Source organism: Podarcis raffonei, chromosome 18 (genome assembly GCF_027172205.1).
Source record: "Podarcis raffonei isolate rPodRaf1 chromosome 18, rPodRaf1.pri, whole genome shotgun sequence".
Lineage (NCBI taxonomy): Eukaryota > Metazoa > Chordata > Lepidosauria > Squamata > Lacertidae > Podarcis > Podarcis raffonei.
The window spans coordinates 2,578,460-2,605,278 of NC_070619.1; the positions used below are offsets into that span (position 1 = coordinate 2,578,460).

At 48.9% G+C, this 26,819-nt stretch overlaps 1 protein-coding gene and 1 pseudogene across 2 annotated transcripts in view; both read left to right on the forward strand.

Annotated features, from left to right (window-relative positions):
* Positions 1-228: 228 nt before the first annotated feature.
* The window catches only part of ADAMTS10 (ADAM metallopeptidase with thrombospondin type 1 motif 10), a 43,484-nt gene continuing 16,893 nt past the window's right edge, over positions 229-26,819 (forward strand). The window contains exons 1-11 of one of the 2 annotated variants that reach the window (XM_053372425.1): positions 229-390; positions 6,804-7,126; positions 10,084-10,451; positions 14,018-14,177; positions 18,891-19,108; positions 20,337-20,420; positions 21,384-21,529; positions 22,645-22,688; positions 22,942-23,047; positions 23,787-23,933; positions 25,752-25,893. In XM_053372425.1, coding sequence (XP_053228400.1) covers positions 7,039-7,126; positions 10,084-10,451; positions 14,018-14,177; positions 18,891-19,108; positions 20,337-20,420; positions 21,384-21,529; positions 22,645-22,688; positions 22,942-23,047; positions 23,787-23,933; positions 25,752-25,893 — 1,503 coding nt within the window. In that variant the 5' untranslated portion in view covers positions 229-390; positions 6,804-7,038. The remainder of the gene's footprint in view (positions 391-6,803; positions 7,127-10,083; positions 10,452-14,017; positions 14,178-18,890; positions 19,109-20,336; positions 20,421-21,383; positions 21,530-22,644; positions 22,689-22,941; positions 23,048-23,786; positions 23,934-25,751; positions 25,894-26,819) is intronic. The other variant, XM_053372426.1, reaches the window with a different exon arrangement.
* Positions 24,177-25,735, forward strand: LOC128405716 (small nuclear ribonucleoprotein E-like; annotated as a pseudogene).

Genomic DNA, 26,819 nt, shown 5'->3' on the forward strand with positions numbered 1-26,819 from the left:
AATTAGCCTGGCAAAATCCCTCTTCTTTTTTTTGCTTAACAACCCGCTCTGCTTCCTACAACCTCCATTTGCTTCCTGAAAAGAAGTCTCTCTCTTCCTCTCCCTCTTTCTGTTTTTTCTTCTCCTTCTTGCAACGAATCCGTTAGCTCAAGACTTCTTGCAGGAGGAGCATTTCCCCTGAATTCCCCCCTCTGCCGCTTCTCTCCTCTCTCCCTCTCTCCCTCTCTCTCTCTCTCTCTCTCTCTCTCCTTCTTCTCTTTCCAGCTGTTGCTTGGGGGAAAAACTTTGCGCCCTGCGCTTGGATAACCTCTCTCGTCGGACCAACCGAAATTTCCGGCAAGAAACCCGGGGCGGGGAGAAGAAAAATCAAAAAAACAAAATTAGAGAAAGGTATGCGAAGGGGAATTTATTTAATTTCTTTTTTCCTTTGGGAACTTTCTGCTTTTGCAAAGCTGGAGGCGGGGGGGTGATGAAGCGCTCCAGGGACGGAGTTGCAGAAACCGTGCGCAAAAACGCCTGGTTTGGGGGATGAGGCCGGGGACGCGGTCTCCCCCCGGCCCCCACCCGAAAAGATGTCTTGCTTGGGGCTTTCTGTCTCTCTCTGTCTGTGTTCCGGGGAATGGGAAGGGCTTGCTGCCTTCTGGGTGGGTGGGAAAACATTGCTGCAAGATGCCAAGTATGTTCGCCTCGCGTTCCCAAAATTCTACACGTATGCAAAAATCTCCAGGGCTGATCTCGACCATCCGCAGTGGCGGAGGGACTAGGAAAGGAAGGAAGCATGACTTTCGGGGTCCCTCATCACCCAGGGGTCCTAAAAGCGGCTGAATTCATGCATTGATACAGTATAGCATTTCCCTAACTGGTACCCCACGCTTCTTGGAAACTATAAGGCAAAGGAAATATTTATTCCCACCAGCGGCTTTGACATGTTCATCAAAATCTGAGATGTAGCAGTTATTTTATTTTTAAATGTGGTGATCTGTTGTAGGGCAATGCCAGGGACAGGGACTGCCCAAGTTGCTGGTTGCAAAGGGAACCCCATAACAGCCCCCCAGAGCCGTAGATATGAAGTGGGGGGGTTGCCAGGTTTTGGGACTCCAGAGGGGCGCCATGGAGACCCCAGCCAGTGTGTGTGTAGGGGGTGTCAAACTGGGTCTTTGACCCGGGTGAAATAAAGTCTAGTCGTCCCCCCAGTCAGCGCCCAAAATGAATGCCCACCCCTGACTGTCAGCTTGGGCCTGGCCAGTGCTCCAAGATCAGTCTCCCTTGATATGGTGGCTTTGGGTGTGGGGTTTGTGTGCGAGAGCCAGCCCCCCCCCCCAATTATTATTATTACTAATTCAGTTTGCGTACCGCCCTATACTAGCAGGTTTCAGGGTGGTTACAACATAAAATCACAGTATAAAATACATAATGAAAACATAAACAAGAACAACCCAATCACCCCACCCCAAAAAAAACACATTTTAAAAGGGCATTGGATGTCAGCCAGCCAAAGGCCTGGCGCCGAAAGGTGTATAATGAAGACGCCAGGCGAGCCTCCCTGGAGAGAGCATTCCATGAATGGGGAGCCACTGCAGAGAAGGCCCTGTTCTCATAGAAGAAGCACATGAAAAAGGGCCTCAGAGTCTGGGTCGGTTCATATGGTATGAACCGTATGATGGGCATTGCCATTCAAATGGCATGAGTACACTGCATCATGTGATCAATTATGGAGGGTGGGGCTTACCTGCCCCCCCCCAATATTTTATTTAAGTTGGCACCCCTGTGTGTGTGTTTTCCTCCCAACTTTCTGACAACCTTTTAATTACCTGCATCTGCTAATTGGGCATTGCGGGATTACATGTCTACCTTTCCAACAAGCTTAAACGTGCTTTCTTGTCTCAGCTGCTCTTCGGGTGCCCAAGAAAAATAAGTCAATAGTAGTGTGGTTTTTTTTCTTCTTCTTCAAGCTGGGTATCTGGCTCTGAGCTCTGGGTCATATGCTCTGATTGGATCCTTAAAAGCATTCCCTTCCATCCAATTTTATTTTTTTTAAAGCCCACACTCCAATGCACCACAGGCTCAATTCAATTAATCCCTCGCAACCTGTTGTTTTAATCATCCGAGCAAACTTGAGTCGAGTTGAAAAGCCAAGCCATTCGCTCAGTGACGTCTGGTGGGTTGAGAGTGTAAATAATTGGGCTTAGTAATAATTAAAAATGAGAGGTGGGGTTAGGAGGAGGCTGGAGGTGAGCGTTCTCTTTTTACCTCCATTTCAGATGTTTCAAAGCTAAGGGCCATGGCCTCTTTTTATATTCTGAGCCTTTAATAACTGCCTGGTGGGTATGCAGTTCACCCCGTGGTGCCCTTTTTAGCACGAAGGCACTCAGGGACATGGCAGTTGAATTTCTCATCAGGTAGCGACCTTCTCTGAAAGGGATATCTTGTATCCCGCTTGGACTACTGCAATGCGCTCTATGTGGGGCTTCCTTTGAAGGTGACCCGGAAACTCCAACTAATCCAGAATGCGGCAGCTAGACTGGTGACTGGGAGCGGCCGCCGAGACCACATAACACCGGTCTTGAAAGACCTACATTGGCTCCCAGTACGTTTCCGAGCACAGTTCAAAGTGTTGGTGCTGACCTTGAAAGCCCTAAACAGCCAGGCCCAGTATACCTGAAGGAGCGTCTCCACCCCCATCATTCTGCCCGGACACTGAGGTCCAGCGCCGAGGGCCTTCTGGCGGTTCCCTCATTGCGAGAAGCAAAGCTACAGGGAACCAGGCAGAGGGCCTTCTCGGTAGTGGCGCCCGCCCTGTGGAACGCCCTCCCACCAGATGTCAAAGAGAACAACAACTACCAGACTTTTAGAAGACATCTGAAGGCAGCCCTGTTTAGGGAAGCTTTTAATGTTTGATGTATTACAGTATTTTAATATTTTTTTGGAAGCCGCCCAGAGTGGTTGGGGAAGCCCAGCCAGATGGGCGGGATATAAATAAATAAATTATTATTATTATTATTATTATTATTATTATTATTATTATTATTATTATAATATCTAGGAATGGGGAGAGGGGGGAAATCTATTCAGTTTGCACTGAGGCGAACTGCATTTTCTGAAATGGCACACAAACAAAACAAAAGGAGCTGTTCGTTGAAATGTGCACTTTTCCCAATTCTGTAAAATGGTTCTCTGGCCAGGTAACGTGCAAAAATGGCTGTCCTGGGTGATGGAAGAGAAAATAAGGTGCTCTTTTGGAAAAAATTGCTTTGCAAAACCAAAATTGGTCTATTAGTCAAGCCTGCAGAAATCTGCAGGAAAGGGCGAGTGAACTTTCATGAGGACTTTCAAAAAACAAGGCACCAACTGATGTGTCAGCATGCAGAATTTGAACTTTAAGAATGGAAGAACGAGGAGCTGAGAGGAACCGAAATGGATAGATTGGTCTGTCCTTGCACTCTTCACATGCTTGTGGGACACCCTTGACTCCTCACACGTCTTCAGATCATAGAGTTGTCCTACTTAGAGGCAGCATACAAATAAAATTATGTATGTGCTCAGAGGTTTTACCACAATCAAGCAGTATGTAGATTTTGCTACATTCTGGAAACCAAGCCTGATGAGGAACGGTTGAAGGAGCTGGGGGTGTTTAGCCTGGAAAAGAGGAGAGTGAGAGGAGATACAATGGCATCTTCAAATATCTCAAGGGCTGTCACATGGAAGATGGAGCCAGCTTGTTTTCTCATGCTGTGGAGGGTAGGACTCGAACCCACGGCTTCAAGTTACAAGAAAGGAGATTCTGACTAAACATCGGGGGGGGGACTTTCTGGCAGTAAGAGCTGCGTGACAGTGGAACAGAGGTTGTGGACTCTCCTTGCTTGGAAGTTTTTGAGCAGAAGTTGGGTGGCCATCTGTCATGGATGCTTCAGCTGCATTGCAGGGGGTTGGACTGGATGACCTTTGGGGGTCCCCTTCCAACTCTACAGTTCTGTGATGCTATGGTTTTATTTCACTCTCATGCCTTTACCTCTCTGATCAATTTCCTTGAGACTTTTGTGGTTGTTGCTCTTGAAAAGTATATCTTTATTGCGTTTAGATCCCACCTTTTCTCTGCGGAGCTTGGGGTGGCGTACACAGTACTTCCCCATCCCACTTAACCCCACAACATCAACCCTGCGAGGTAGGATAATAAATAATAATAATAATAAATTTTTATTTATACCCCACTCTTCCCGGTTCAAAACTGGGCTCAGGACAGCTAACAACAAATTTAAAACAATTATAAAAGCAGCATAAAATACAGTATAAAAACATGAATAACAGTAAAATTCAAAAATCAGTTTAGGGGAAATAAGCAGTAGATAATCCCCAGGGCTAGCTGGCTGAATTGGGCCTACTTGGGCCAGCGAGGAGGCCAGGGGAGAATTAGCTGTGGGGTCTCAGAGCGGCTGATCTTCATAAAAGGGGAGAGGGAGGGAAGGGAAATAAAAGATCAGGCTGAATTCAAATTAAAGGCCAAGTGGAATAGCTCTGTCTTACAAGCCCTGCAGAAGGAAGTTAAATCCTGCAGGGCCCTGGTCTCATGAGACAGAGCATTCCACCAGGTCGGAGCCATCACTGAGAAGGCCCTGGCCCTGGTGGAGGATAGGCTGAGAGAGAGGGAGACTGGCCCCCCAAAGGGCATCCAGTGAGCTTTGTGGCCAAGTGGGGGGTGGATTTGAACCCAGGTCACACACCCCCGGGTCCTAGTACAACACTCTAATCATTATGCCACTACTGGCTCCCAGTTGCAGAGAGCCAGTTTTTAAGATGGGGGTACAGTGAGACCCTGAAACAGACGAGAGCCTGCTATCCCTAAATCCCCCAGCCGAGTCCTACTCAGAGTAGACCCACTGAATTTAAAAGCCGTCAACTTGGGATGGGCCTACGCGGGGTCAACAATCGCCCGATGGTGAAATAAGCACATTTCCGAGCTCCCGGTCTGCAGAACAAGAGCTCAAGGTCCAGGGGTCCCGTTGCCTTCCTTGCAAAAATCCTTCCTCGCTTCTTCGCAGGCGGAGAGGGACCCCTCCAGCCCATCTGCTTCCCATTACTCTCCACTGCAGCTGGATCCAAAGCCAGCGCGGCTGAGCTGTCTGCAGACCCAGTGGCAAAATTGGGAACAGACGCTCTCGCTCTCTCCTTCCCTTCAACAACAATCTGGATTATTTGGGGGGGGGGAGAGAATTAAGATGTAAACTAATCCTCTCTGTGTCCTTCACACTTGCCTCTCTCCCCACTGCTTTTGTGTCCCAAGCACCTCGCAGTTTCTGTCCTCCTTTCTTTCTCCCTCACTATCTTTCTCTTTCTTGAGCCACAAAATCTCCTCTATGAGCCACAACAGCTCTGCTTCCATGGCAGAGGCAGCGGTGCTTCATGTGACTCCCACAGTAACTAGACAACCTTTAGAAGTCATCTGAAGGCAGTCCTGGATAGGGACGTTGTTGGTGTTCAATGTTTTATTGTGTTTTCACATATGTTGGAAGCCGCCCAGAGTGGCTGGGGCAAGCCAGTCAGATGGGTGTGGGGTATAAACAATAAAACAACAATTGCTGCTGCTGTTGTTGTTATTGAATAGGACATGCTCTGGTTTTCTCCCGCTTGGACTACTGCAATGCGCTCTAGATGGGGCTACCTTGGAAGGTGACCCGGAAACTGCAACTAATCCAGAACGCGGCAGCTAGACTGGGGACTGGGAGACCACATAACACCGGTCTTGAAAGACCTACTTTGGCTCCCAGGACGTTTCCGAGCACAATTCAAAGTGTTGGTGCTGACCTTTAAAGCCCTGAATGGCCTCAGTCCAGTATACTTGAGGGAGCGTCTCCACCCCCATCATTCTGACTGGACACGGAGGTCCAGCGCCGAGGGCCTTCTGGCAGTTCCCTCCCTGTGAGAAGCCAAGTTACAGGGAACCAGGCAGAGGGCCTTCTCGGTGGTGGCACCCGCTCTATGGAACGCCCTCCCGCCAGATGTCAAAGAGATAAACAACTACAGTGGTACCTCGGGTTAAGTACTTAATTCGTTCCGGAGGTCCATTCTTAACCTGAAACTGTTCTTAACCTGAAGCACCACTTTAGCTAATGGAGCCTCCTGCTGCTGCCGCACGATTTCTGTTCTCATCCTGAAGCAAAGTTCTTAACCCGAGGTAATATTTCTGGGTTAGCGAAGTCTGTAACGTGAAGCGTCTGTAACCTGAAGCATCTGTAACCCGAGGTACCACTGTACCTGACATTTAGAAGACATCTGAAGGCAGCCCTGTTCAGGGAAGTTTTTAACGTGTGACATTTTAATTTATTTTTAATCTTTGTTGGAAGCCGCCCAGAGTGGCTGGGGAAACCCAGCCAGATGGGCGGGGTACAAATAATAAATTATGGATCCAAACTACAAGAAAGAAGATTCCACCTAAACATTAGGAAGAACTTCCTGACAGTAAGAGCTGTTTGACAGTGGAATTTGCTGCCAAGGAGTGTGGTGGAGTCTCCTTCTCTGGAGGTCTTTAAGCAGAGGCTTGACAACCATATGTCAGGAGTGCTCTGATGGTGTTTCCTGCTTGGCAGGGGGTTGGACTCGATGGCCCTTGTGGTCTCTTCCAACTCTAGGATTCTATGATTCTATTATTATTATTACCTTCATCAGAGAAATGTTGGAGGGTATGCATCTCAGGGTCACAGGTTTGAGCCCCACACTAGGCAAAAAGGTTCCTGCATTGGAGGGAGTTGATCCTTGTGGTCCCTTCCACCTCTCCTGTTCTGTGATTCTGTGATGCTCCTCTCCGACAGAGCAATGCTGCAGACTCCTGGCACATGCTGAGCGCCGAGAACCAGCCCCTCCGTGCCGTGACGCCCGCCCCGCCCTTGCCGCCTTCTGCAGAGCACCCAGTGGCCGAGGATGGCCACCCAGGAACGGGGGACCCCTGTCTAAGCAAGCGTGGCGGCTCAGCGAAAGCAATGTTGGGGCAGACCCCCTCGGCCTGGTCCAACGCAGCCCCCATCGCAGAGAGCATCCTAGCCCACTATGGCGACAGCCTGGAGGCTTCTGACCTGGACCCTCGTCTCGGCCGTGTCCGTGGGCAACCTCCCAGGCTACGCCTTCCAGTCGCAAGGTACGGGGGTGGGGAGGGAGGGAGTGCAGGTTGAGCCCCAAGCTGATAGTCCTCAGTGCTAGTTTTATAGAGAGTTACACTCTGGCCTTATTCTGCCAATACTCCATAAATATACTGAAATACAGTGGATGCTTGGGTTGCAAAGGTGATCCGTGTGGGATGCACGTTTGCAACCTGAAGCGTTCGCAACCCGCGCCTGCGCACACACGGGTTGTGATTCGGTGCTTCTGCGCATGCGCAAAGTGCAATTTAGCGCTTCTGTGCATGCGCAACTGCCAAAACCTGGAGGTAACTCATTCCAGTACTTCTGGGTTTCAGCGGCCCACAACCCAAAAAAACCCAACCTGAAGCGGCTGTAACCCGAGGTATGATTGTATACTGAACAGTTTCTTGCCACTCTGTCGCTCCTAGATAACAATCCTGGTGTGACACACAAGGTGGCCATATTTATTTATTTTTAATAATAATATTTTATTAGATTTTAACAAGAAAAAAGGTTACAAAACCATAAACAACAAAAAATAAACACCAAAAAAAATACAAACATCAAAAATTCAACACAAAAAGAAAAGAAAAAAAGAAAGACGGAAAGAAAGAAAAAAGAAGAAAAACAAAAATCCCTCTTTTCAGTTTCTCACCATTCTTTACTTATTTTCCTGACTTCCTCCCACCTCCCTCTTTGTATTCCATTTAAAAAATTTGTTCAGCAAATTCATACCTCTTACCTTACCCTTAATTATATATCCCCATATAATATCCTCATATTTTCATTTATAATCAAACCATTCTTACAAATTCTTATTTCACCTTATTACTCAAACCACTTCATTTTTACAATAATTTCATTAATTTTATCTTGTCCTCAAATCGTTGAAATTTCAGAATTTAAACCAAATTTTGCTAAAACCAATTACATCCTTTCCAACATCTTTTAATATTTCATTAGTATTAAACTAATTCCATAAATGTAAGTTTATTACAAAAACCATTTCTCATTCTAAGTTAATCCAGCGTCCCTTTTCCTGGTTCACGGCAATGTCAGTCCAGATATCATTTCAGTCCATATATCATTTCAGTCCATATATCATTACAAGGTGGCCAAATTTCGGGCAGCAGCAATTAAAATACGACATGCAATCATTGGTGCATTTCCGAGCACAATTCAAAGTTTTGGTGCTGACCTTTAAAGCCCTAAACAACCTCAGCCCTGTAGACCTGAAGGAGCATCTCCACCCCCATCGTCCATCCCAGACACTGAGGTCCAGCTCTGAAGGTCTTCTGGCAGTTCCCTTGTTGTGAGAAGTGAGGTTGCAGGGAACAGGGGGAAAGGGCCTTCTCGGTGGTGGTGCCCTCCCTGTGGAACGCAACTCCTAGCAGATTTCAGGAGATGAAGAACTACACAACATTTAGAAGACACCTGAAGGCAGCCCTGTATAGGGAACTTTAGAATGGTTGACATTTAATTATTTTCTATATTTTCTGTGGCGCTGTGGGTAAAAGCCTCAGCGCCTAGGGCTTGCCGATCGAAAGGTCGGCGGTTCGAATCCCCGCGGCGGGGTGCGCTCCCGTTGCTTGGTCCCAGCGCCTACCAACCTAGCAGTTCGAAAGCACCCCCGGGTGCAAGTAGATAAATAGGGACCGCTTACTAGCGGGAAGGTAAACGGCGTTTCCGTGTGCGGCTCTGGCTCGCCAGAGCAGCGATGTCACGCTGGCCACATGACCCGGAAGTGTCTCCGGACAGCGCTGGCCCCCGGCCTCTTGAGTGAGATGGGCGCACAACCCCAGAGTCTGTCAAGACTGGCCCGTACGGGCAGGGGTACCTTTACCTTTACTATATTTTCTGGAAGCCAGTCTGAAGGGTGAAGTATTAGTAGTAGTAGTAGAGTAGTAGTAGTATTACCCGAGATTATAACACATTGTCCAACGAACATTCCTAGGTCAGAAAGGTGTCCCCCCCCCCCAGTTATTTTTATGTATATGTGATTTTAGATTATTTTACTTTGTTCTGCATTTTTTAATTTTGCAGTTGGTGTTCTATGTTTTGATTCTGGTCACTGACCGTAATATAACGACTTACTTACTAGACCTCAAGGCAGGGGAAAGGAAGCTTTCTTGACCTGGGGGCTGCCTTTACTTCTGGGCAGTCTTCCAGCAGCGAGGACAGAGGCCAAATTGGGTGGGGGGAGATGGGAGACTGCCTCTTCTGGGATGTCGCATACTAGATGGACAGAGAGGAACAGTGCGAGGAACCAGCTGGGGGACCCTCAAGGGAAGAAGCCTCAGAGCCTAGGGAGGGTGAAAAGGGAGGACTGGAAGAAGGAAGCTGAAAGGGTAACAGGGCTTAGTGAGCAGGGAGAGTCTGTGCCAGAGAGCAGTCCAGAGAGCAGCAGGAGAGGAGGGAGGCCAAGGTGAAGTGTCACAGGTGTCTCCCCCTTGCTGTGACAAGCTCCCTTCCTTCTTGTCCCCAGAACCAGGAGAGGCGTGAAGAGGGCAGAGGAGAGGTTGCCTGTGTGCAGGCACAGCCTCCGATTGCTTGGGGGAAATCCTGGATTGGATGGGACTGGGGTAGCTGCTTCATGGGGGCAAGACCTGCCAGAGATGATTTGCTTTGCTCACTAGGCCTGTATTCATCCAGATGTAGTTGGAGGAACGCCTCTATTTAGAAGGGGTGTCCGAGACCGGGGGTGGCAAAAACTGTGGCCCACTTAGTGCTATTGGAGCAGCTGGACTCCCAACTCCCAGCAGCCAGTGTGACCATCGGTCAGAGGGGATGTGGGAACTCGACCCCAACAGCATCTAGAATGCCCCAGGGGCACCCCATCTCTCTCTTGCGGAATGAACATGGATTGCCACGCCGAGCAAAACCCTGAGAAAGGCCAGGGCACTGAACCCAGGTCCCGATTCACCCACGTGCATTTCTTTTCTCTCCCATGTGCATTTCCTTCCCCCCACTCCAGAGGAGTTCCTCTCAAGCCTCGACCACTATGAGATCGCCTTCCCCGTGCAGGTGGACCAGAATGGGGACTTCCTGACGTTTGACGTGAAGAGCCCGCGAAAGCGGCGGGCCCGGCGCGGGACGGGGGCCCCCTCCCACGAGCCCCCCCGGGAGCAGCAGGTCTTCTACAGGGTCTCAGCCCACCGGGCGCAGTTCCTCCTCAACCTGACGCTGCACACGAACCTGCTGGCGGAGCGGTTCCGGGTGGAGTACTGGCGCCACGACGGGGTCGACCGGAAGCACGAGTTCCACGAGGACTGCCACTACTCTGGCCACCTGCAAGACGAGTACCTCAACTCCAAAGTCGCCATCAGCAACTGCAACGGGCTGGTAAGCTGCCCCCCGGCTCAGCCTCGTCTGTGCTAGGCCTGGGACCCTCCCCTAAAAAAACTGAACAACAATGGGGCATGGTTCTAGTCCTCATCGCTCCCTAAAAACGATGTAAGATTCTAGTGAAGTCACAGGGAAGCAGGCAGAGGGCCTTCTCAGCAGTGGCACCCTCCCTGCGGAACAAAGAGATAAAAAAAACCCCCACACAACTTTTAGAAGACATCTGAAGGCAGGACTGTACCAGGAACCCGACACTCATTCTTTCCCTCTTTACAATTCAAGGAGGAAAATTTTGCAATGTCTCCTCCTGTTGTCACTGTCTCTTTGGCTCCCAGCCCGAGGACATGGCGGTAACTCAGTAAACGCCCCCGACACGCACCCCCAGACAGTTTCCTAACCATGCAAGATCCCGGAACGGATTCTGGAGCAAGAAATTAAGATGATCCTGGCTGCTGGGTCATGCTCAAATCCAGTCCGGCAGGAACTCTCCCCACTGATTTTGGAAAGCTGTTTGCCTGTTCACGATGCTTTCAGACACCTCTTAAGACCTCGCTGCCAAATTTTGCAAGATCATAGCCTCCAACATTTTTCCGGGGGAAATAGGGACATCCTATTCAACAACAAGAACAACTTCCCTATGCCTTCAGATATCTTCTAAAGGTTGTCTATTTACTGGATCTCCTTGGCTGAGGGGTTGCATAACTGCATCCCATCCCACATATCTCTGACGAAAATAGGGATGTCCAAAGGAACAGCGGGACATTCCGGGATCAAATCAGAAACCGAGATGGCTTCTGTAAATCTGCAACTGTCCCTGGGAAATTGGGACACTTGGAGATCTGCAAGATGGTATCTGGGATCGAGGTGCAGGTATTCATCTATACAGTGGACGCTTGGGTTGCGAACGTGATCCATGCGGGATGCACATTTGCAACCCGCAGCGTTCGCAACCTGCAGCAGCGTGTCTGCACACGCGTGGGTTGCAATTCGGCGCTTCTGCACATGGGCAAAGCGTGATTTAGTGCTTCTGCTCATGCACGACCCCTGAAACCCGGAAGTAACCTGTTCTAGTACTTCCGGGTTTTGGCGGGTCCTGTTGTGACGTGGGGTTTGTGATTTCAGCTCTCTTGACATAATATGCTGGAGACAGTTCTGTAGTAACACTTCTTTATTAAAGCAAACAAGACTGAGAACTGAGGAGGGGAGAGCTACATTTATAGGGACAGGGAACTAGCTAGAAGGGATACATTTTGGAGGGAACAATATCAGGCAATCACAGTCCTGCCTTTTGGAGGAAACCAATAAGACAGAGGATCCAAATATGTGGTGTGTGGTGGAGTCTCCTTCTTTGGAGGTCTTTAAGCAGAGGCTTGACAACCATATGTCAGGAGTGCTCTGATGGTGTTTCCTGCTTGGCAGGGGGTTGGACTCGATGGCCCTTGTGGTCTCTTCCAACTCTATGATTCTATGATTCTATGATTCTATGATTCTATGAAATACAGCAGCTTAAATGAACCAAGAGTAGCTGTACCCTCTGGAACCAAAAGGCAGTTACTTTACCCTAATGCAAATACAGACAATAATAATACAGATATAAAATCCTTTGACTCAATACACAACAGGTCCATAACCTGAAAAAACGCAACCTGAAGCGTCTGTAACCCGAGGTATGACTGTATTTGGATACTGCCAGGTGCCATTCTGAATCAAGATGGTGGACTAAAACTTTCAAAACTGCAACGATACCAACCAAATTTGGCTAAATTGTTCCTGAAATCTAGGTGCAGGTTTTTGTCAATGTTTAAATGCCACCGGACACCATTTTAAGAACCCAGGAAGAGCCCATTGAATCAGGCCAACAGCCCATCTAGCACAGCATCCTGTTCTAGCCACTGATAGCCCTCTCCTCCACGAATCTGTCTAATTCTCTTTTAACGCCATCCGAGTTGGTGACCATCGCAGCCTCCTGGGGCAAGGAGTTCCATCGTTTAACTCTGCACTGCGTAAAGAAGGACTCCCTTTTATCTGTCTTGAATCTTCCAACGTTCAGCTTCATTGCATGTCCACGAATTCCCTAAACTCGAATGCCGCAGGCAATGCAACCTTTCCAATGCGACTCCGAACGCAGGCGGAATTTCTCTCCCGTCTCTGCAGCGGAATGAAAAGGAATATTGTCGAGCAGCGCAGGATAAGATGGGAAGGGAAGCCCTCCTCCCAGGGCGCTTTTAACTCTCAAAAAAATAAGAGTTTCCCCTGCTCTCTTTCTCTTTTAAAGCATTTGGAAATCTGCTAGCATGGTTATCAGTTGGTTTGTGGGTCCCCCCGACTTTTCCTCTCTCCCTCCAAGCCCCCTCCACAAAGAACCAGAGTTGAATCACTTCTGTGTGCGTGTAATGAAAAGTTTCTGGTTTCCCAGCCCTAGAAAGGGGCGGTGTTGATGGCCTTGCTGTGGATTTCCTTTCCGGACGAAAGCTTTGTTGCTCTTGGCTGCAAGCCACGCTTCCGAGGACAAGCGGGGTAGTGTGAGGCTAGGCTGGCAAGGAGTCCGGCCGAAAACTCGAGCGTCAGCCAGAGAGACAGCAGCCGGGAAGGAGGAGAGGGGGGTCGCCTCGTGGCTTGCGGGCAAGGTCACCCTGGGGTGTAAAACATGAAGACATAAGAACAGCCTGCTGGGTCAGGACAGCGGCCCATGTAGCCTAGGGTCCTGCTCTCGCAGTGGCCGTCCAGATCATGGAATCATAGAATTGTGGAGTTGGAAGGGACCCCCAGAGATCCTCTAGTCCAACAACCTGCAGTGCAGGTTTCCTGGGGCAAGCAGGACCCGAGCACAAGCTCCCTCCCTTCCTGTGTTTTCCAGCAACTGGTATTCAAAAACATTTGCTGCCTGCAAACCACAGCCGTTAATGGCTAGTAGCCATCATCATCATCATCATCATCATCATCATTATTATTAATTCCAATTTATATACCACCCTTTATCAGAAAATCCCAGGGCAGTGTACAACATTAAAAACACATTTCAGAACATCAGTGATACAAACATAATAAAAAGCAAACTGACAGACAGCCTAATAAGAAAGCAGTCGTCATAACAGTCTTCTCTGCCACACTTTCACAGGCCATAGATTATTTAATAGCCATCGGCCTGGGCAAAGAGGAATATTTTTGCCTGGCACATGTAGTGATGCTGCCAGGCGAGCCTCTCTGGGGAGCGCATCCCACAATCGGGGAGCCACCACAGAAAAGACCCCGTTCTCTTGCTGCCACTGGCATGGGGGACATAGAGAAGGGACTCTGGTGACAAGTGTGGGGCCCGGGTTGGTTCATACAGGGAGAGGCTATCCTTAAGGTCCTGAGGTCCTGAGCCGTGCCAGGTTTTGTAAGGTTGGCACCAGCACTTTGAATTGGGCCTGGAAACTAATTGGCGGCCAGTGCGGTTGTGCCAGGATTTGTGCTCAAACCGCCTTGTTCTGGTGAGTGATCTGGCCGCTGAAGTTTTTGGATCATCTTCAGAGGCAGACCCACGTATAAACGCTTTGCACGTTCCTCTCCTCTTCTCGTTCCAGCATGGTGTAATCATCGCAGACGGCGAGGAGTACTTCATTGAGCCCCTGAGCCCCGGCACCAATATCAGTGGGGGGCACGAGAGCGAAGGGAGTCCCCATGTGGTCTACAAGAGATCGTCTCTCCAGCACCCACACATGGACGCCGCCTGTGGGGTGCTAGGTATGCTGCGGGCCAGATCTGGGTGAATAAACACTACAGACATTGGAGGGGGCACGAGGGTCATCTAGTCCAACCCCTTGCAATGCAGGAACCTTCCACCCAACATGGGGCTCGAACCACCACCCTGAGAGTCTCCTGCTCTACCAGCTGAGCTATGGCGTTCGTATGGCTGGGATGCAGTCCTTACTTGCCTCTCTTGCTGGGGTGGAGGGTAAAGAGAAGGGGTGCTTCCATAGCTGTCAACCGTCCCTTATTTGGCGGGAAAGTCCCTTATCCCAGCGCCGTGTCCCGCTGCTGTCCCTTATGGATGATGTCCCTTAAATTTCCCGGGTTTCAAAGGAAGCAGCTCCTCTCCCTCCCTCCCTGCCGGCCAGGGAGGAGGGAGGCTCCAACTGTGTTGCTTGGCTGCGTTGCTCACCCAATAAGGAGTCTAAGAACGACTGGGGGGTGGAGCTTGCATGCCTTGTGCTGATCAAATCAGCCGCGTTGCCTGGGGACTCGCCTTTGCTCAGCGCTTCCCAGCAGAGAGGTGATACTGGTTTTCCTTGCTGCATCCCCTTTGCCGGGTTGCTGCGCTATGGGAACCACCGCTTGAGGCTTCGTTTGGCTGCTGGCTGGGCTTTCTGCCTTTGGCTTGGAGGGGCTCAGAAGGCGAACATACCTGTGCTTGGAAAATCCCTTATTTTGTCTGTTGATCCCTTATTTTCGAGGCGGCTGGTCCCTTATTTTCAAATCTGTAAGTTGATAGCTATGGGTGTTTCTGAGTGTAGAAACTTGCCTGCTTTTGCCTTTCAACCCACCTGGCCCCTGGAAGGTTTCCAAGGATGAAATGCGGCCCCCAGGCGGTGCAACGTTCCCCCACTCTTTTCTGCATATTTATCTGGGAGTAAGCCCCAACTGAACGTAGCGGGGTTTATTTCTGAGTAAACACTCATAGGGTTGGGCTTTGCAGCTTCAAAGCAACAGGAAGTGAAACACCCTTATGTAAGTATTTGGGTGTTTATTTAAAGTATTCCTGCCCTGCTTTTTTCAACCGAGCATCCAGCCACAAAAAAAGAGAATAGCGTCAAGCTAGGAGTCTTGACTGATTGATGTAAGCTGATTTCAACTGCGAAATATGATTTATAACAACTGAACAACCATCAACGCATTTTTTGGAAAGCACCCATTTGTAGAATTGGAAGGTACCCCCAAGGGTCATCCAGTCCAACCCCCTGCAAGACAGGAATCGCAGCTAAAGATTCCCTGGCAGGTGGCCACCCAATCTCTGCTTAGAAATCTCCAAGGGAGAGTCCGCCACTTTCTGCCCGCTTTTGCCTCTGGTCCTGCCCGCGGCTGGCATGTGGCCCCTGAGTGGTTGCACTATAGGAATGTGGCCCTCGGGCCGAAACAGGCCAGAAATCTGCTTGGCGGTAGTAATTTTGAAAGCCATCTGGGAGGCTCAGTGAGGAATGCATTTTGACCTAACAGACGCTTGGTTCAAGGATGTGGTTTTGGATTCCGGTTTGCCTTTGTGGGGGAGACACACGCCTCCCGCTAACTTAGGAGCTGGAATCCAAAGGATCAGATTCCCGGATACCAGAAGGAGTAAAGAAGAGGACACTGTCAAAGCCATTTTGCATTGAATGCTGCCAAGCGGCCTTCTGCTGCCCTCTTCAAGCACTCTGGTCATTCCCTGCATTCTCTGGGCAGGAGCGAATCTGCTTCCAATTTGTTTCTTGGAAAGATAACAGTCCCCCAAAAAAACAAGCAACTGGCGCTCTGCATTCCGGGCTCTTTCAAATGCTGCTCTGCCTCCTGATCCGGGCCGGTTTAGTTCCCAATACTGTTCCTGAAATCTGGAAGTGGCCTGAAATATACTCAGAGTTGAGAGTGGATTTCATGCTCTTTATTCACCTCATAGTGGTGAGGAGGAATGTACAAGCCTGGTAGATGAAGGGAACGCAGTGGATGTAGCCTACCTTGATTTCAGCAAGGCATTTGACAAGGTGCCCCATGATATTCTTGTAACGAAGCTGGTAAAATGCGGTCTTGACTATGCTACCACTCAGTGGATTTGTTAACTGGCTGACTGACCGAACCCAAAGGGTGCTCATCAATGGTTCCTCTTCATCCTGGAGAAGAGTGACTAGTGGGGTGCCACAGGGTTCTGTCTTGGGCCCGGTCTTATTCAACATCTTTATCAACGACTTGGATGATGGACTCAAGGGCATCCTGATCAAATTTGCAGATGACACCAAACTGGGAGGGGTGGCTAACACCCCAGAGGACAGGATCACACTTCAAAACGACCTTGACAGATTGGAGAACTGGGCCAAAACAAACAAGATGAATTTTAACAGGGAGAAATGTAAAGTATTGCACTTGGGCAAAAAAAATGAGAGGCACAAATACAAGATGGGTGACACCTGGCTTGAGAGCAGTACATGGGAAAAGGATCTAGGAGTCTTGGTTGACCACAAACTTGACATGAGCCAACAGTGTGACGCGGCAGCTAAAAAAGCCAATGCAATTCTGGGCTGCATCAATAGGAGTATAGCATCTAGATCAAGGGAAGTAATAGTGCCACTGTATTCTGCTCTGGTCAGACCTCACCTGGAGTACTGTGTCCAGTTCTGGGCACCACAGTTCAAGAAGGACACTGACAAACTGGAACGTGTCCAGAGGAGGGCAACCAAAATGGTCAAAGGCCTGGAAACGATGCCTTATGAGGAACGGCTAAGGGAGCTGGGCATGTTTAGCCTGGAGAAGAGGAGGCTAAGGGGTGATATGATAGCCATGTTCAAATATATAAAAGGATGTCACATAGAGGAGGGAGAAAGGTTGTTTTCTGCTGCTCCAGAGAAGCGGACACGGAGCAATGGATCCAAACTACAAGAAAGAAGATTCCACCTAAACATTAGGAAGAACTTCCTGACAGTAAGAGCTGTTCGACAGTGGAATTTGCTGCCAAGGAGTGTGGTGGAGTCTCCTTCTTTGGAGGTCTTTAAGCAGAGGCTTGACAACCATATGTCAGGAGTGCTCTGATGGTGTTTCCTGCTTGGCAGGGGGTTGGACTCGATGGCCCTTGTGGTCTCTTCCAACTCTATGATTCTATGTTCCCCCAGAATGTCTGCTTTATATACATTATTTACACAATGGGCCCCATGTGATTGGCTGGTTCCGGGATTCTCCTGTAGGCCGATCAGGTTGTGGATTCCCTTCCACCTGGAGCTGGATTGGGTGGCTCCTGTGGACCAATCAGACTGCTGCATTCTGGACCTTATTGTTCTAGGACCAATCAGACTGTTGCATTCTGGATCCTATGTTCTAGGACCAGTCAGACTGTTGCATTCTGGATCCTATTGTTCTAGGACCAGTCAGACTGTTGCATTCTGAATCCTATTGTTCTAGGACCAGTCAGACTGTTGCATTCTGAATCCTATTGTTCTAGGACCAATCAGACTGTTGCATTCTGGATCCTATTGTTCTAGGACCAATCAGACTGCTGCATTCTGAATCCTATTGTTCTAGGACCAATCAGACTGCTGCATTCTGAATCCTATTGTTCTAGGACCAGACTGCTGCATTTTGGATCCTATTCAACTCAGTACATAACATGGCCTTTAAAATGGGCGATTGTCCAGGCCTAGGTGGTCTTGAGAGAATGTCCAGGCTTAGGAGGCCTTGAGGACTGGCTGGGCCTAGTAGGCCTCGGGGATTTTTCAGGCCTAGTAAAGGAGAACTAAAGGACCCCTGGACGGTTAAGTCCCGTCAAAGGCGACTCTGGGGTTACGGCCCTCATCTCGCTTCAGGCCGGCGTTTGTCCACAGACAGCTTTCCAGGTCATGTGGGCAGCAGGACTAAACTGCTTCTGGCGCAACGGGACACCGTGACGGAAACCAGAACGAACAGAAACGCTGTTTACCTTCCCGCTTAGTAGATCCTAAGGATTGGGGGAGCCTAGTAGGCCCCAGGAATTGGCCAAGGATTGGCTGGGCCTAGTAGGCTTCAGGGATTTTTCAGGCCTAGTTGGCCTTGAGGATTGGCCGGGCCTAGTAGGCCCCAGGAATTGGCCAAGGATTGGCTGGGCCTAGTAGGCCTCAAGGATTTTCCAGGCTTAGAAGGCCTTGAGGATTGACTGGGCCTAACAGGCCTCAGGAAGTGACTGAGCCTAGTAGGCCTCAGGGATTTTCCAGGCCTACTGGGCCTTGGGGATTGGCCGGGCCTAGTAGGCCTCAGGAATTGGCCAAGGATTGGCTGGGCCCAGTAGGCTTCAGGGATTTTTCAGGCCTAGTTGGTCTTGAGGATTGGCTGGGCCTAGGAGGCCTCAGGGATTTTCTAGGCTTAGAAGGCCTTGAGGATTGACTGGAGCCTAGTAGGTCTCTGGGATTTTCTGGGCCTAGAAGGCCTCAGGTATTGGCCAAGCCTAGTACGATTTAGAGACTGACCAGGCCTTGGGGGGGGGGAGTTGGCCAAGCCATGGACTGGCCGGGCCTTAGAGTTTGATAGGGCCTAGTAGTCCATCTTAAAGATTAGCTGGCTGGTTGACCTGGCCTACTAAGCCTCAGGGAGTGACCAGGCCTAGTATGTTTTAGAGACTAGCCAGACCTAGCCAGCATCTGGATTTGTCGGGCCTAGCAGGTTTTTGGGATTGTGAGTGGTTTGCCCAAAAAAGCGCTGTGGGGGGACAGAGGAGAAAGAAAGTCTGCCTCACCGCCGTTTCCCCTTCAGACGAGAAGCCGTGGAAGGGCCGCCCGTGGTGGCTGCGGGCCTTGAAACCCTCCCCAGCGAAGACGCTGAGCAACTTCACCCAACGGGGGCAGCTTCCGCTGAAGAGGTCGGTCAGCACGGAGCGCTACGTGGAGACCCTCGTGGTGGCCGACAAAATGATGGTGGGGTACCACGGCCGGCGGGACATCGAGCAGTACATCCTGGCCATCATGAATATTGTAAGTGTTATAACCAAGCACCCAGACACTGGTTCCCATTTTGGGAACTTTGGGACAGCGGTGGGATGCGCAATGCAGTCCAGGCAAACCTTAGTGCTTCCTGAAGTCCATTTACACACATCAACTAACTCCAGTTTGCCAAAGGTCTGCCTTTGTTTAGCTATTTGTTTTCATTTGGGAAATGTATCTTCCTGTATACATAGAAACGTAAGGCTGTCGTCACGTAGCTACAAATTGCCTCAGCACAATCCTGGATTTGCAGGAATTCAGGGCGAGGGAGGAGAGCAAAATGGTGGCTATAAATGAAAGCAGAGGTTTGAATAAAGCAGGGATGTGGGGCTTGAAGGAGTTGTGAGAGGATGGGGTTTGGGTGAGATGTAAAGAGGGTTGACAAGAGGGGTGCTGGGGTTAGCATGAGGTTGGTGGGGGTAGCTGGAGTTAGTGAGCAACAGAAGTAGGGGAAGCAGCCCCGTATGTATAATTGTGTGTAATAGATTTCATTAATTTAATCGCTTCCTATGAAGCATCTTTTAAGTTATACACACACACACACTACACACACACACATATACATATCTACATATCTATATCTATCTATATATATACACATATATACACATATATAGTATAGTTATATGTATGTGTGTGTGTGTGTGTGTGTGTGTATATATATATATATATATACACACACACACTATACACAAAATAGGGCATGCTTTCAATTAAACCAATTACAGTTGTAAAAAGCAATTGCATACCCTCCAACATTTCTCCAATTAAAATAGGGATGTCCTAAGGAAAAGCAGGAGATTCTGAGATACTTAGAAACCAGGACGGCTTCTGTAAATGTGGAAATGATGCTGGAAAATAGGGACACTTGGGACACTTGTACAGTTTGCAACTTCATGTACAAAAACAAATGCAAATATATTAATAAATATTGAGCACTAGGACCTTGCTTTATTTTTTAAAAATATTTTAGCTCACTGTAGAGTATCTGCATTGCGTGCGAAAGGTTTAATCCCTGGCATCTCCAGATAGATAGAAACCCTGGAGAGTTGCTGCCAGTCAGTGCTGACTTTACTGAGCTACACTGACCGATGGTCTGTCTTGGTTTAAGGCAGCTTCCTCTGTCCCATTGAGAAAGATACAAAAGCCCATCATAGTTCAGCCTCGCTCAACCGTCTTGTTTTTTAACACTGGTCTTTCCTTGTTTCCTGGAGGTCAGGTTGCTAAACTTTTCCAAGACTCAAGTCTGGGCAATATTGTCAACATACTGGTGACCCGGCTCATCCTACTGACAGAGGACCAGGTGAGGGGGTGCCCCAAGAGAAAGAAAGAGGGACCGGGGCTGGTATCACTGAGAAGCTTCCCCAGACAATGATGGTGGCAAAAAGGGGGAACAGAAAATGGTGGTGGTTGCCTGCTTGCTGGGTCCTCTCCTTGGCAATAAAGTGGGGGAAGAGGAGCATATTTGCAGGGGAGGTGATAAGAGATGTGCTAGAAATTAATAGATGGTAGGATTTTGATTAATTGGGGTATGGAGCTGTGCCAGGTAGGGAATCTCTGAGCTGGCTTCTGCAAACCAGCCTGGCTGGCCTAGCAAGAGCAAATCTCTTAACATAAAGGTGTGGATAGAGGAATCCTTTGGCCTGGGGAGACAGGTGTTGCGAAGGTGATGCAGTGTGTGCTTGAGGTGACAGGGAAAGTGGGGTGTTTCTTTTAGCAAGATGTGCTGGGAAGAAGAAAGGGGGAGAAGGAAGGCTGGGGCTCATATCACGCAGGCAGGCTGGCTGGGGGAGATATCTTGGACTCCATGACTGCACTGCTGTGGGAGACAAGCCCCTCTTGAAATGACCATGGTGTAAGATCTGGACTCCTGCCACACAGACTGAAGGTGTAAACAGGCAAGTAAACCATATTTCTTAAAGCTGCGATGGTCTCTGCCATGTCTCAACCCTCCAAAAGAAATAGACCCTGGATAAGTTCTCGAAGCAACCAGCATGAGTTTGACCAAACTGCAGGAGGCAGTGGAAGACAGGAGTGCCTGGCGTGCTCTGGTCCAGGGGGTCACGAAGAGGCGGACACGACTAAACTACTAAACAACAATGAAACCCCATGTGCCACAGGGCTTTGTCTCCCTGGTCTTGGTGCAGCCACAGAAAATGTCCTTCCTCACGTGCCCCAGCGATACTGTCCAGGAGGTCTCAAAGAGTGGGAGAATTTGATACGTTTACACTCTCTGAAACCTTTTCGATTCTCCCTCTTCCTCCAGCCCACCCTGGAGATCAACCACCATGCCGGAAAGTCTCTCGATAGCTTCTGCAAGTGGCAGAAATCCATTGTGAATCGCAATGGAAACGGGAACGCCATCCCAGACAACGGCATTGCCAATCACGACACCGCCGTTTTGATCACCAGGTATGCCGAAACCATGTTGGTGGTAAAAGAGCAGTTGGCTCCAAAGTCGAAACATCTTGTTTCATCCTGATTGTGCATGGGGGGGAGGACGGTACTGGCACACCAACCTCAGACTGCCCCCGGTCATCAAACCCTCCACTCGCCCACTGATTAGAGAGCGGATCAATCCTCCCAGCTCCAGGGAATGCATTGGCCAAGCAGACTCCGGCAGGATTGAATGCTGCCCATCAATTGATGTCACCTAGGGCTGTCAGCTGATTGACAGGTGGGCAGGGTTAGGGGGAGATGGTCTCGTAGGCCATGTTGGAATTATTTTACGGGGAGCAGGCATTATGGGGGGGGGCAGAACCAAGTTTTCTGCAAAGCAATTGGTCATTTCGTCAGGTATTTCTATTTATTTACTTGATTGTGGGGGGCAGCTGCCCCTCCTGCACACCCATGGTTATGTCCATGTTTGAACCCCTTGCAAGCTGAGATCCTCTCGCAACCCAGAGGTTTCTCTGCCTTCGTGTTTGTTTGTTTAACATAATTAAATAATTTTTATTCCATTTTTAAGAATAAGAGCAGCAAACATCACTTTTTCACAAAACAAGAGCTATAAAACACCAGAACCGGAATTTCCATAAAAGCTGTTGTTGTTGTTGTTGGCATCTGTCTGTTATGAGAGACAATGGAGTGTGCCTCCGAGGGTGAAGTCAAACTGCTGCACTAAGAGTACCCAAGTGACCTCCCATGGCGCAAGCCTGGGCAGTGTGTCTGGAGGTCCTGGGCTGCCCAGATGACAAGACCCCCATTGTGGCCTCACTGGTGTGGCCCAAAGGAAAGCAGAACAAGACGTTTGGCACCAGCTTGGCTGCAGGAGTTGCCAGAAGGAGGCGTGCAGGGCACCATCGAACCATTTTAGGGACTCCGCTCCAATTTTGTGGAGGGTCTACTCCTGAGCCTTTTCCTCTCCCAAAGATATCCCGGCCACAAGACAGCGGAGGTTTAGGGTCAGAGTTTTCTTTCCCCTAGGTGGATGAGCCCCACCTGCCCCTCGTTTATTTGCTGTGCTCACTTGGCAGGGTGGAATGTGCCTTAATTGTATCTCCCTTCTTCTCGCACCTGCTTTTTAGATACGATATCTGCATCTACAAAAACAAACCGTGCGGGACTCTAGGTAAGTAGGAAGCCTTTCCCACTAAATGCATTTCAAACGCTCAGTTTCTGCCACCCCACCCCACCCACCCCTGCTTTAGAGCAGAGGCATCATTTCAATATCAGTTTGTGACGCAACCTAGGACAGATTCCAGTTGGGGAGAGGGTGGACTTTGCTACCCTTCCAGAGCCATGTGTAGATCAGGATTTTGGATCTCGTGGCTGAATCTGCTTTGACATAACGTCTCCCTGTTACAATGCTCTGCCTCTCCCAGGACTGGCGCCTGTGGGTGGGATGTGTGAGCGGGAACGGAGTTGCTCCATCAACGAAGACCTCGGCCTGGCGACAGCTTTCACTATCGCCCACGAGATCGGCCACACGTGAGCAGAGTTCAGATTTGGTTGTGGGGTTGATGTGGAAATTGTTTGGTCTTGTGTCTGGTTAATGTTTTTTAGGGCCACTTCTGCTATGTTGTAGTGTCCTGAACCGCAGGCCCGAAAGAAGGGGTTGGGTGCAGGGGTACCAAAGATGTCAAAGACATCCGAATGGCCAGGATAGGCTCTCCTACTTGTTGGTCAGTTTTCTCAGGGATACACTCCCCTTCTTGCTGATCAATTTATTCCAGGATAGACTTGTTCCAGGATAGGCTCTCCTACTTGTTAGTCAGTTTTCTCAGGGATACACTCCCCTTCTTGTTGATCAATTTATTCCAGGATAGACTCCCCCACTTGCCAGCCAGTTTATTCCAGAATAGACTCCCCCACTTGCCGGCCAGTTAATTCCAGAATGGACTCCCCTACTTGCCGCTCTGTTTACTCCCAAGCAGGCAGCAAATAATCCTGTTTGGCATGTTTGGATTTGATATCCCGCTTTATCACTGCGCTAAGGGGTCTCAAAGCGGCTAACATTCTCCTTTCCCTTCCTCCCCCACAACAAACACTCTGTGAGGTGAGTGGGGCTGAGAGACTTCAGAGAAGTGTGACTGGCCCAAGGTCACCCAGCAGCTGCAGGTGGAGGAGCGGGGAAGCGAACCTGGTTCACCAGATTACAAGACTACCGCTCTTAACCACTACACCACACTGGCTCCTTCTTTCTCTGGCTTCACGCTTCTCCTTCCAGGTTTGGCATGAACCACGACGGCGTCGGAAACAGCTGCGGTTCCCGGGGGCAGGAGACGGCCAAGCTGATGGCGGCTCACATCACCATGAAAACCAACCCTTTTGTGTGGTCCACGTGCAGTAGGGACTATATAACCAGCTTTCTTGAGTAAGGGGCTGCCTGTTTTCCACTGTGTGTCTCCAAAGCATCGCACACACCACCCAATTACTTTCATTTCCCCTGTCTCTTTCTTCCAAAAGTTTTCCATAACTGGCCTTTAAGTGGTGGACACAAAAATGACACAATGGGCTCCTTTTGCATGCTGGGGGTCTTCTGGGTTTATTTATTATTTGGGGTCCTGCTTTCCATACTTAGTATTGTTGTGCATAAGAATATGAAGAGTCCTGCTGGATGAGTCCAGAGGCTCATCTGGTCCAGTATTCTGTTCACACAGTGATCAAGCAGGTGCCTGTGGGAAACCAGCAAGCAGGATTAGAGCAAAAGAACAATCTTCCCTCTTGCAGTTTCCAGCAACTGGTATTTAGAACCATTACTGCCTCAGAAGCAGAGCGCAGCCATTTTGGGCAGTAGCCATCGATAGCCCTTCCTTGCATGATTTTGTCCAATTCTTATTTCCCCCAATTTTTTTTATTCATTTTTTAACACTAATAACCAACACAAACAGAAAAACAAACAACACAAACAAATTCTTGTCTTATCCTTATTTTTTCTAAACATTGTTTAGTGAGTTTCCCCAAGTCCCCCCTATCTGATTTTCATTTTACCTCATCTTTAGCAGTTTACATATATCATAATTTTTAACCATGTTTTTAATCACACTTACTTTTACCATTAAAATCTTCACATATTATCCCTTACAAATAATACTATTTTAAAATACACTATCTTCTACTTCTAACCCTACAGCCTATATCCACTTCCAAAGCTATTCTAAGATTTAAATATTAACATATTTTTTCAATTATTTTTTAAACTTCTTCCAATCTTCTTCCACCATCTCTTCTCTCTGGTCACAGAGTCTCCCAGTCAGTTCCGTATAGTCCAATCCTTTTTTAAGGCCATCTAGGTTGGTGGCCATTTCTTTCCAACGATCAGCTGGTGGAGCATGAGACTCTTAATCTCAGGTTCATGGGTTCGAGCCCCATGTCAGGCAAAAGATTCCTGCGTTGCAGGGGGTTGGACTAGATGATCCTCAGTCCAACTCTACAATTCTATGATTCCATGCTTCTTCTTAGAGGGGGCCCCCATCCCTTAGAAGCAGGGTTGTCTTGTGGGGGGGGTCGCTCCAAACCCAGGTGTCGGCCATGGCGGGCAAGGCCAGAAGCTGCAGAAAGCAATGGCGCAGCCCATCAACCTCATCTTCAGATACCTACAAAACAGGTCCAGAATTCAGGTGGGACTGTACGAACAGGTGAACACAAGGATAGAAGACTGTGTTATTGGATTTGAACTTGGTTCTGGATGATGCTGAGGAGATTCATTCCAAGACAATATCAAGGAAACAGCTGAGTCGGATCATGTTCAAAGGGATTAATATGATTCTTCTACTGAGCGTTTGTAACTAGAAATGGCTATTCAGTGTGTTTTGTTCTAATGCTTCAGTCTTTAAAACTATAGATTAAAATATGTGGTGGTTTCATGCTACCACTCCAAATTCTACTTTAGGTGTCTGACGGAATCACAGAATCATGGAGGTGGAAGGGACCACAAGGGTCATCTAGTCCAACCCCCTGCAATGCAGGAATCTTCTTAACCAACATGGGACCTGAACCCATGACCCTGAGATTAAGAGCTTCATGTTCTACCAGCTGAAGAGTGAAGCCAGTTGCTTAGTCTGTGCGTGCATAATTTTCAATAATTTTTCTACGTTGATGTGGAATTGCAGCTCATTATAAATAAAACTCTTCTCGCACTCAGCACCATCAACCCTTGATGTCTTTCTCCTTTGTTTCTCTGCTGCTCCAGCTCTGGGATGGGCCTCTGCCTGAACAATGCTCCACCCAAGCAGGATTTCGTCTACCCGACGGTGGCCCCAGGACAGGCTTACGATGCAGATGAGCAGTGCCGCTTTCAGTACGGAGTCAAATCTCGCCAGTGTAAATATGGGGTAGAGAGCCTTCCTGCTTTTACTCTTGATTCCCAATGTGGAGGGGTGGAGGGATGGGCTTACCCCATCAGGCAAGGCGTTTTGCGCCCACCGGCCAGCCTTTAAACCAGCCACAGCCCTCAGCTGCAGCACCAGCGTCAGCCAAGGTCCACTCTTGCAGTAATCAGGAGTGCGGGGCCGAAATCTGCCCTTCGGGTTGTTGTTTATAAAAACCACTCTCCTTCTGTGAAAGAGGCTTCCGCCTTTTCTGCCTGGTTCACAGGGCAGTTGGGAGCTCCTGGAGAGACTTCTGGACATTTTTAGGCAGGTGTATGTTTTGTTCCCAATAAACATTTTCCCCAGGCAATACGTCCTCTGTGCCCCACAGCCTCCCTGGGTGACCACACTTCCTGATGCAGAAAAAGCTGCTTTGTGGGAAGCACTACCAACACAGTTCTTTAGGGATACTTTACATGTGGTTCCTGCATTGCAGGGAGTTGGATTAAATGACCATTGGGGTCCCTTTCCAACTCTACAGTTCTATGATTCTGTGACTGAACTGTGAGTTGATTGCACTGTGGGCACCTGGGAAGACTGCAAAGCTCTGCAGAATGAATGGAAGGATGCTTCCAAGTGTATATCCATTTGTTGGAAGCCGCCCAGAGTGGCTGGGGTAACCCAGTCAGATGGATGGCATATAAATAAATATATTATTATTATTATTATTATTATTATTATTATTATTATTATTATTATTATTTTCATCACCCCTTGACCACCTCAAAAGGAATACAGTCGTACCTTGGATCCCAAACGCCCTGGAACATGGACGTTTTGGCTCCCGAACGCAGCAAACCCGAAAGTGAGTGTTCCAGTTTGCGAATGTTCTTTTGGAACCCGAACATCCGACATGGCTTCTGTGGCTTCTGATTGGCTGCAGGAGCTTC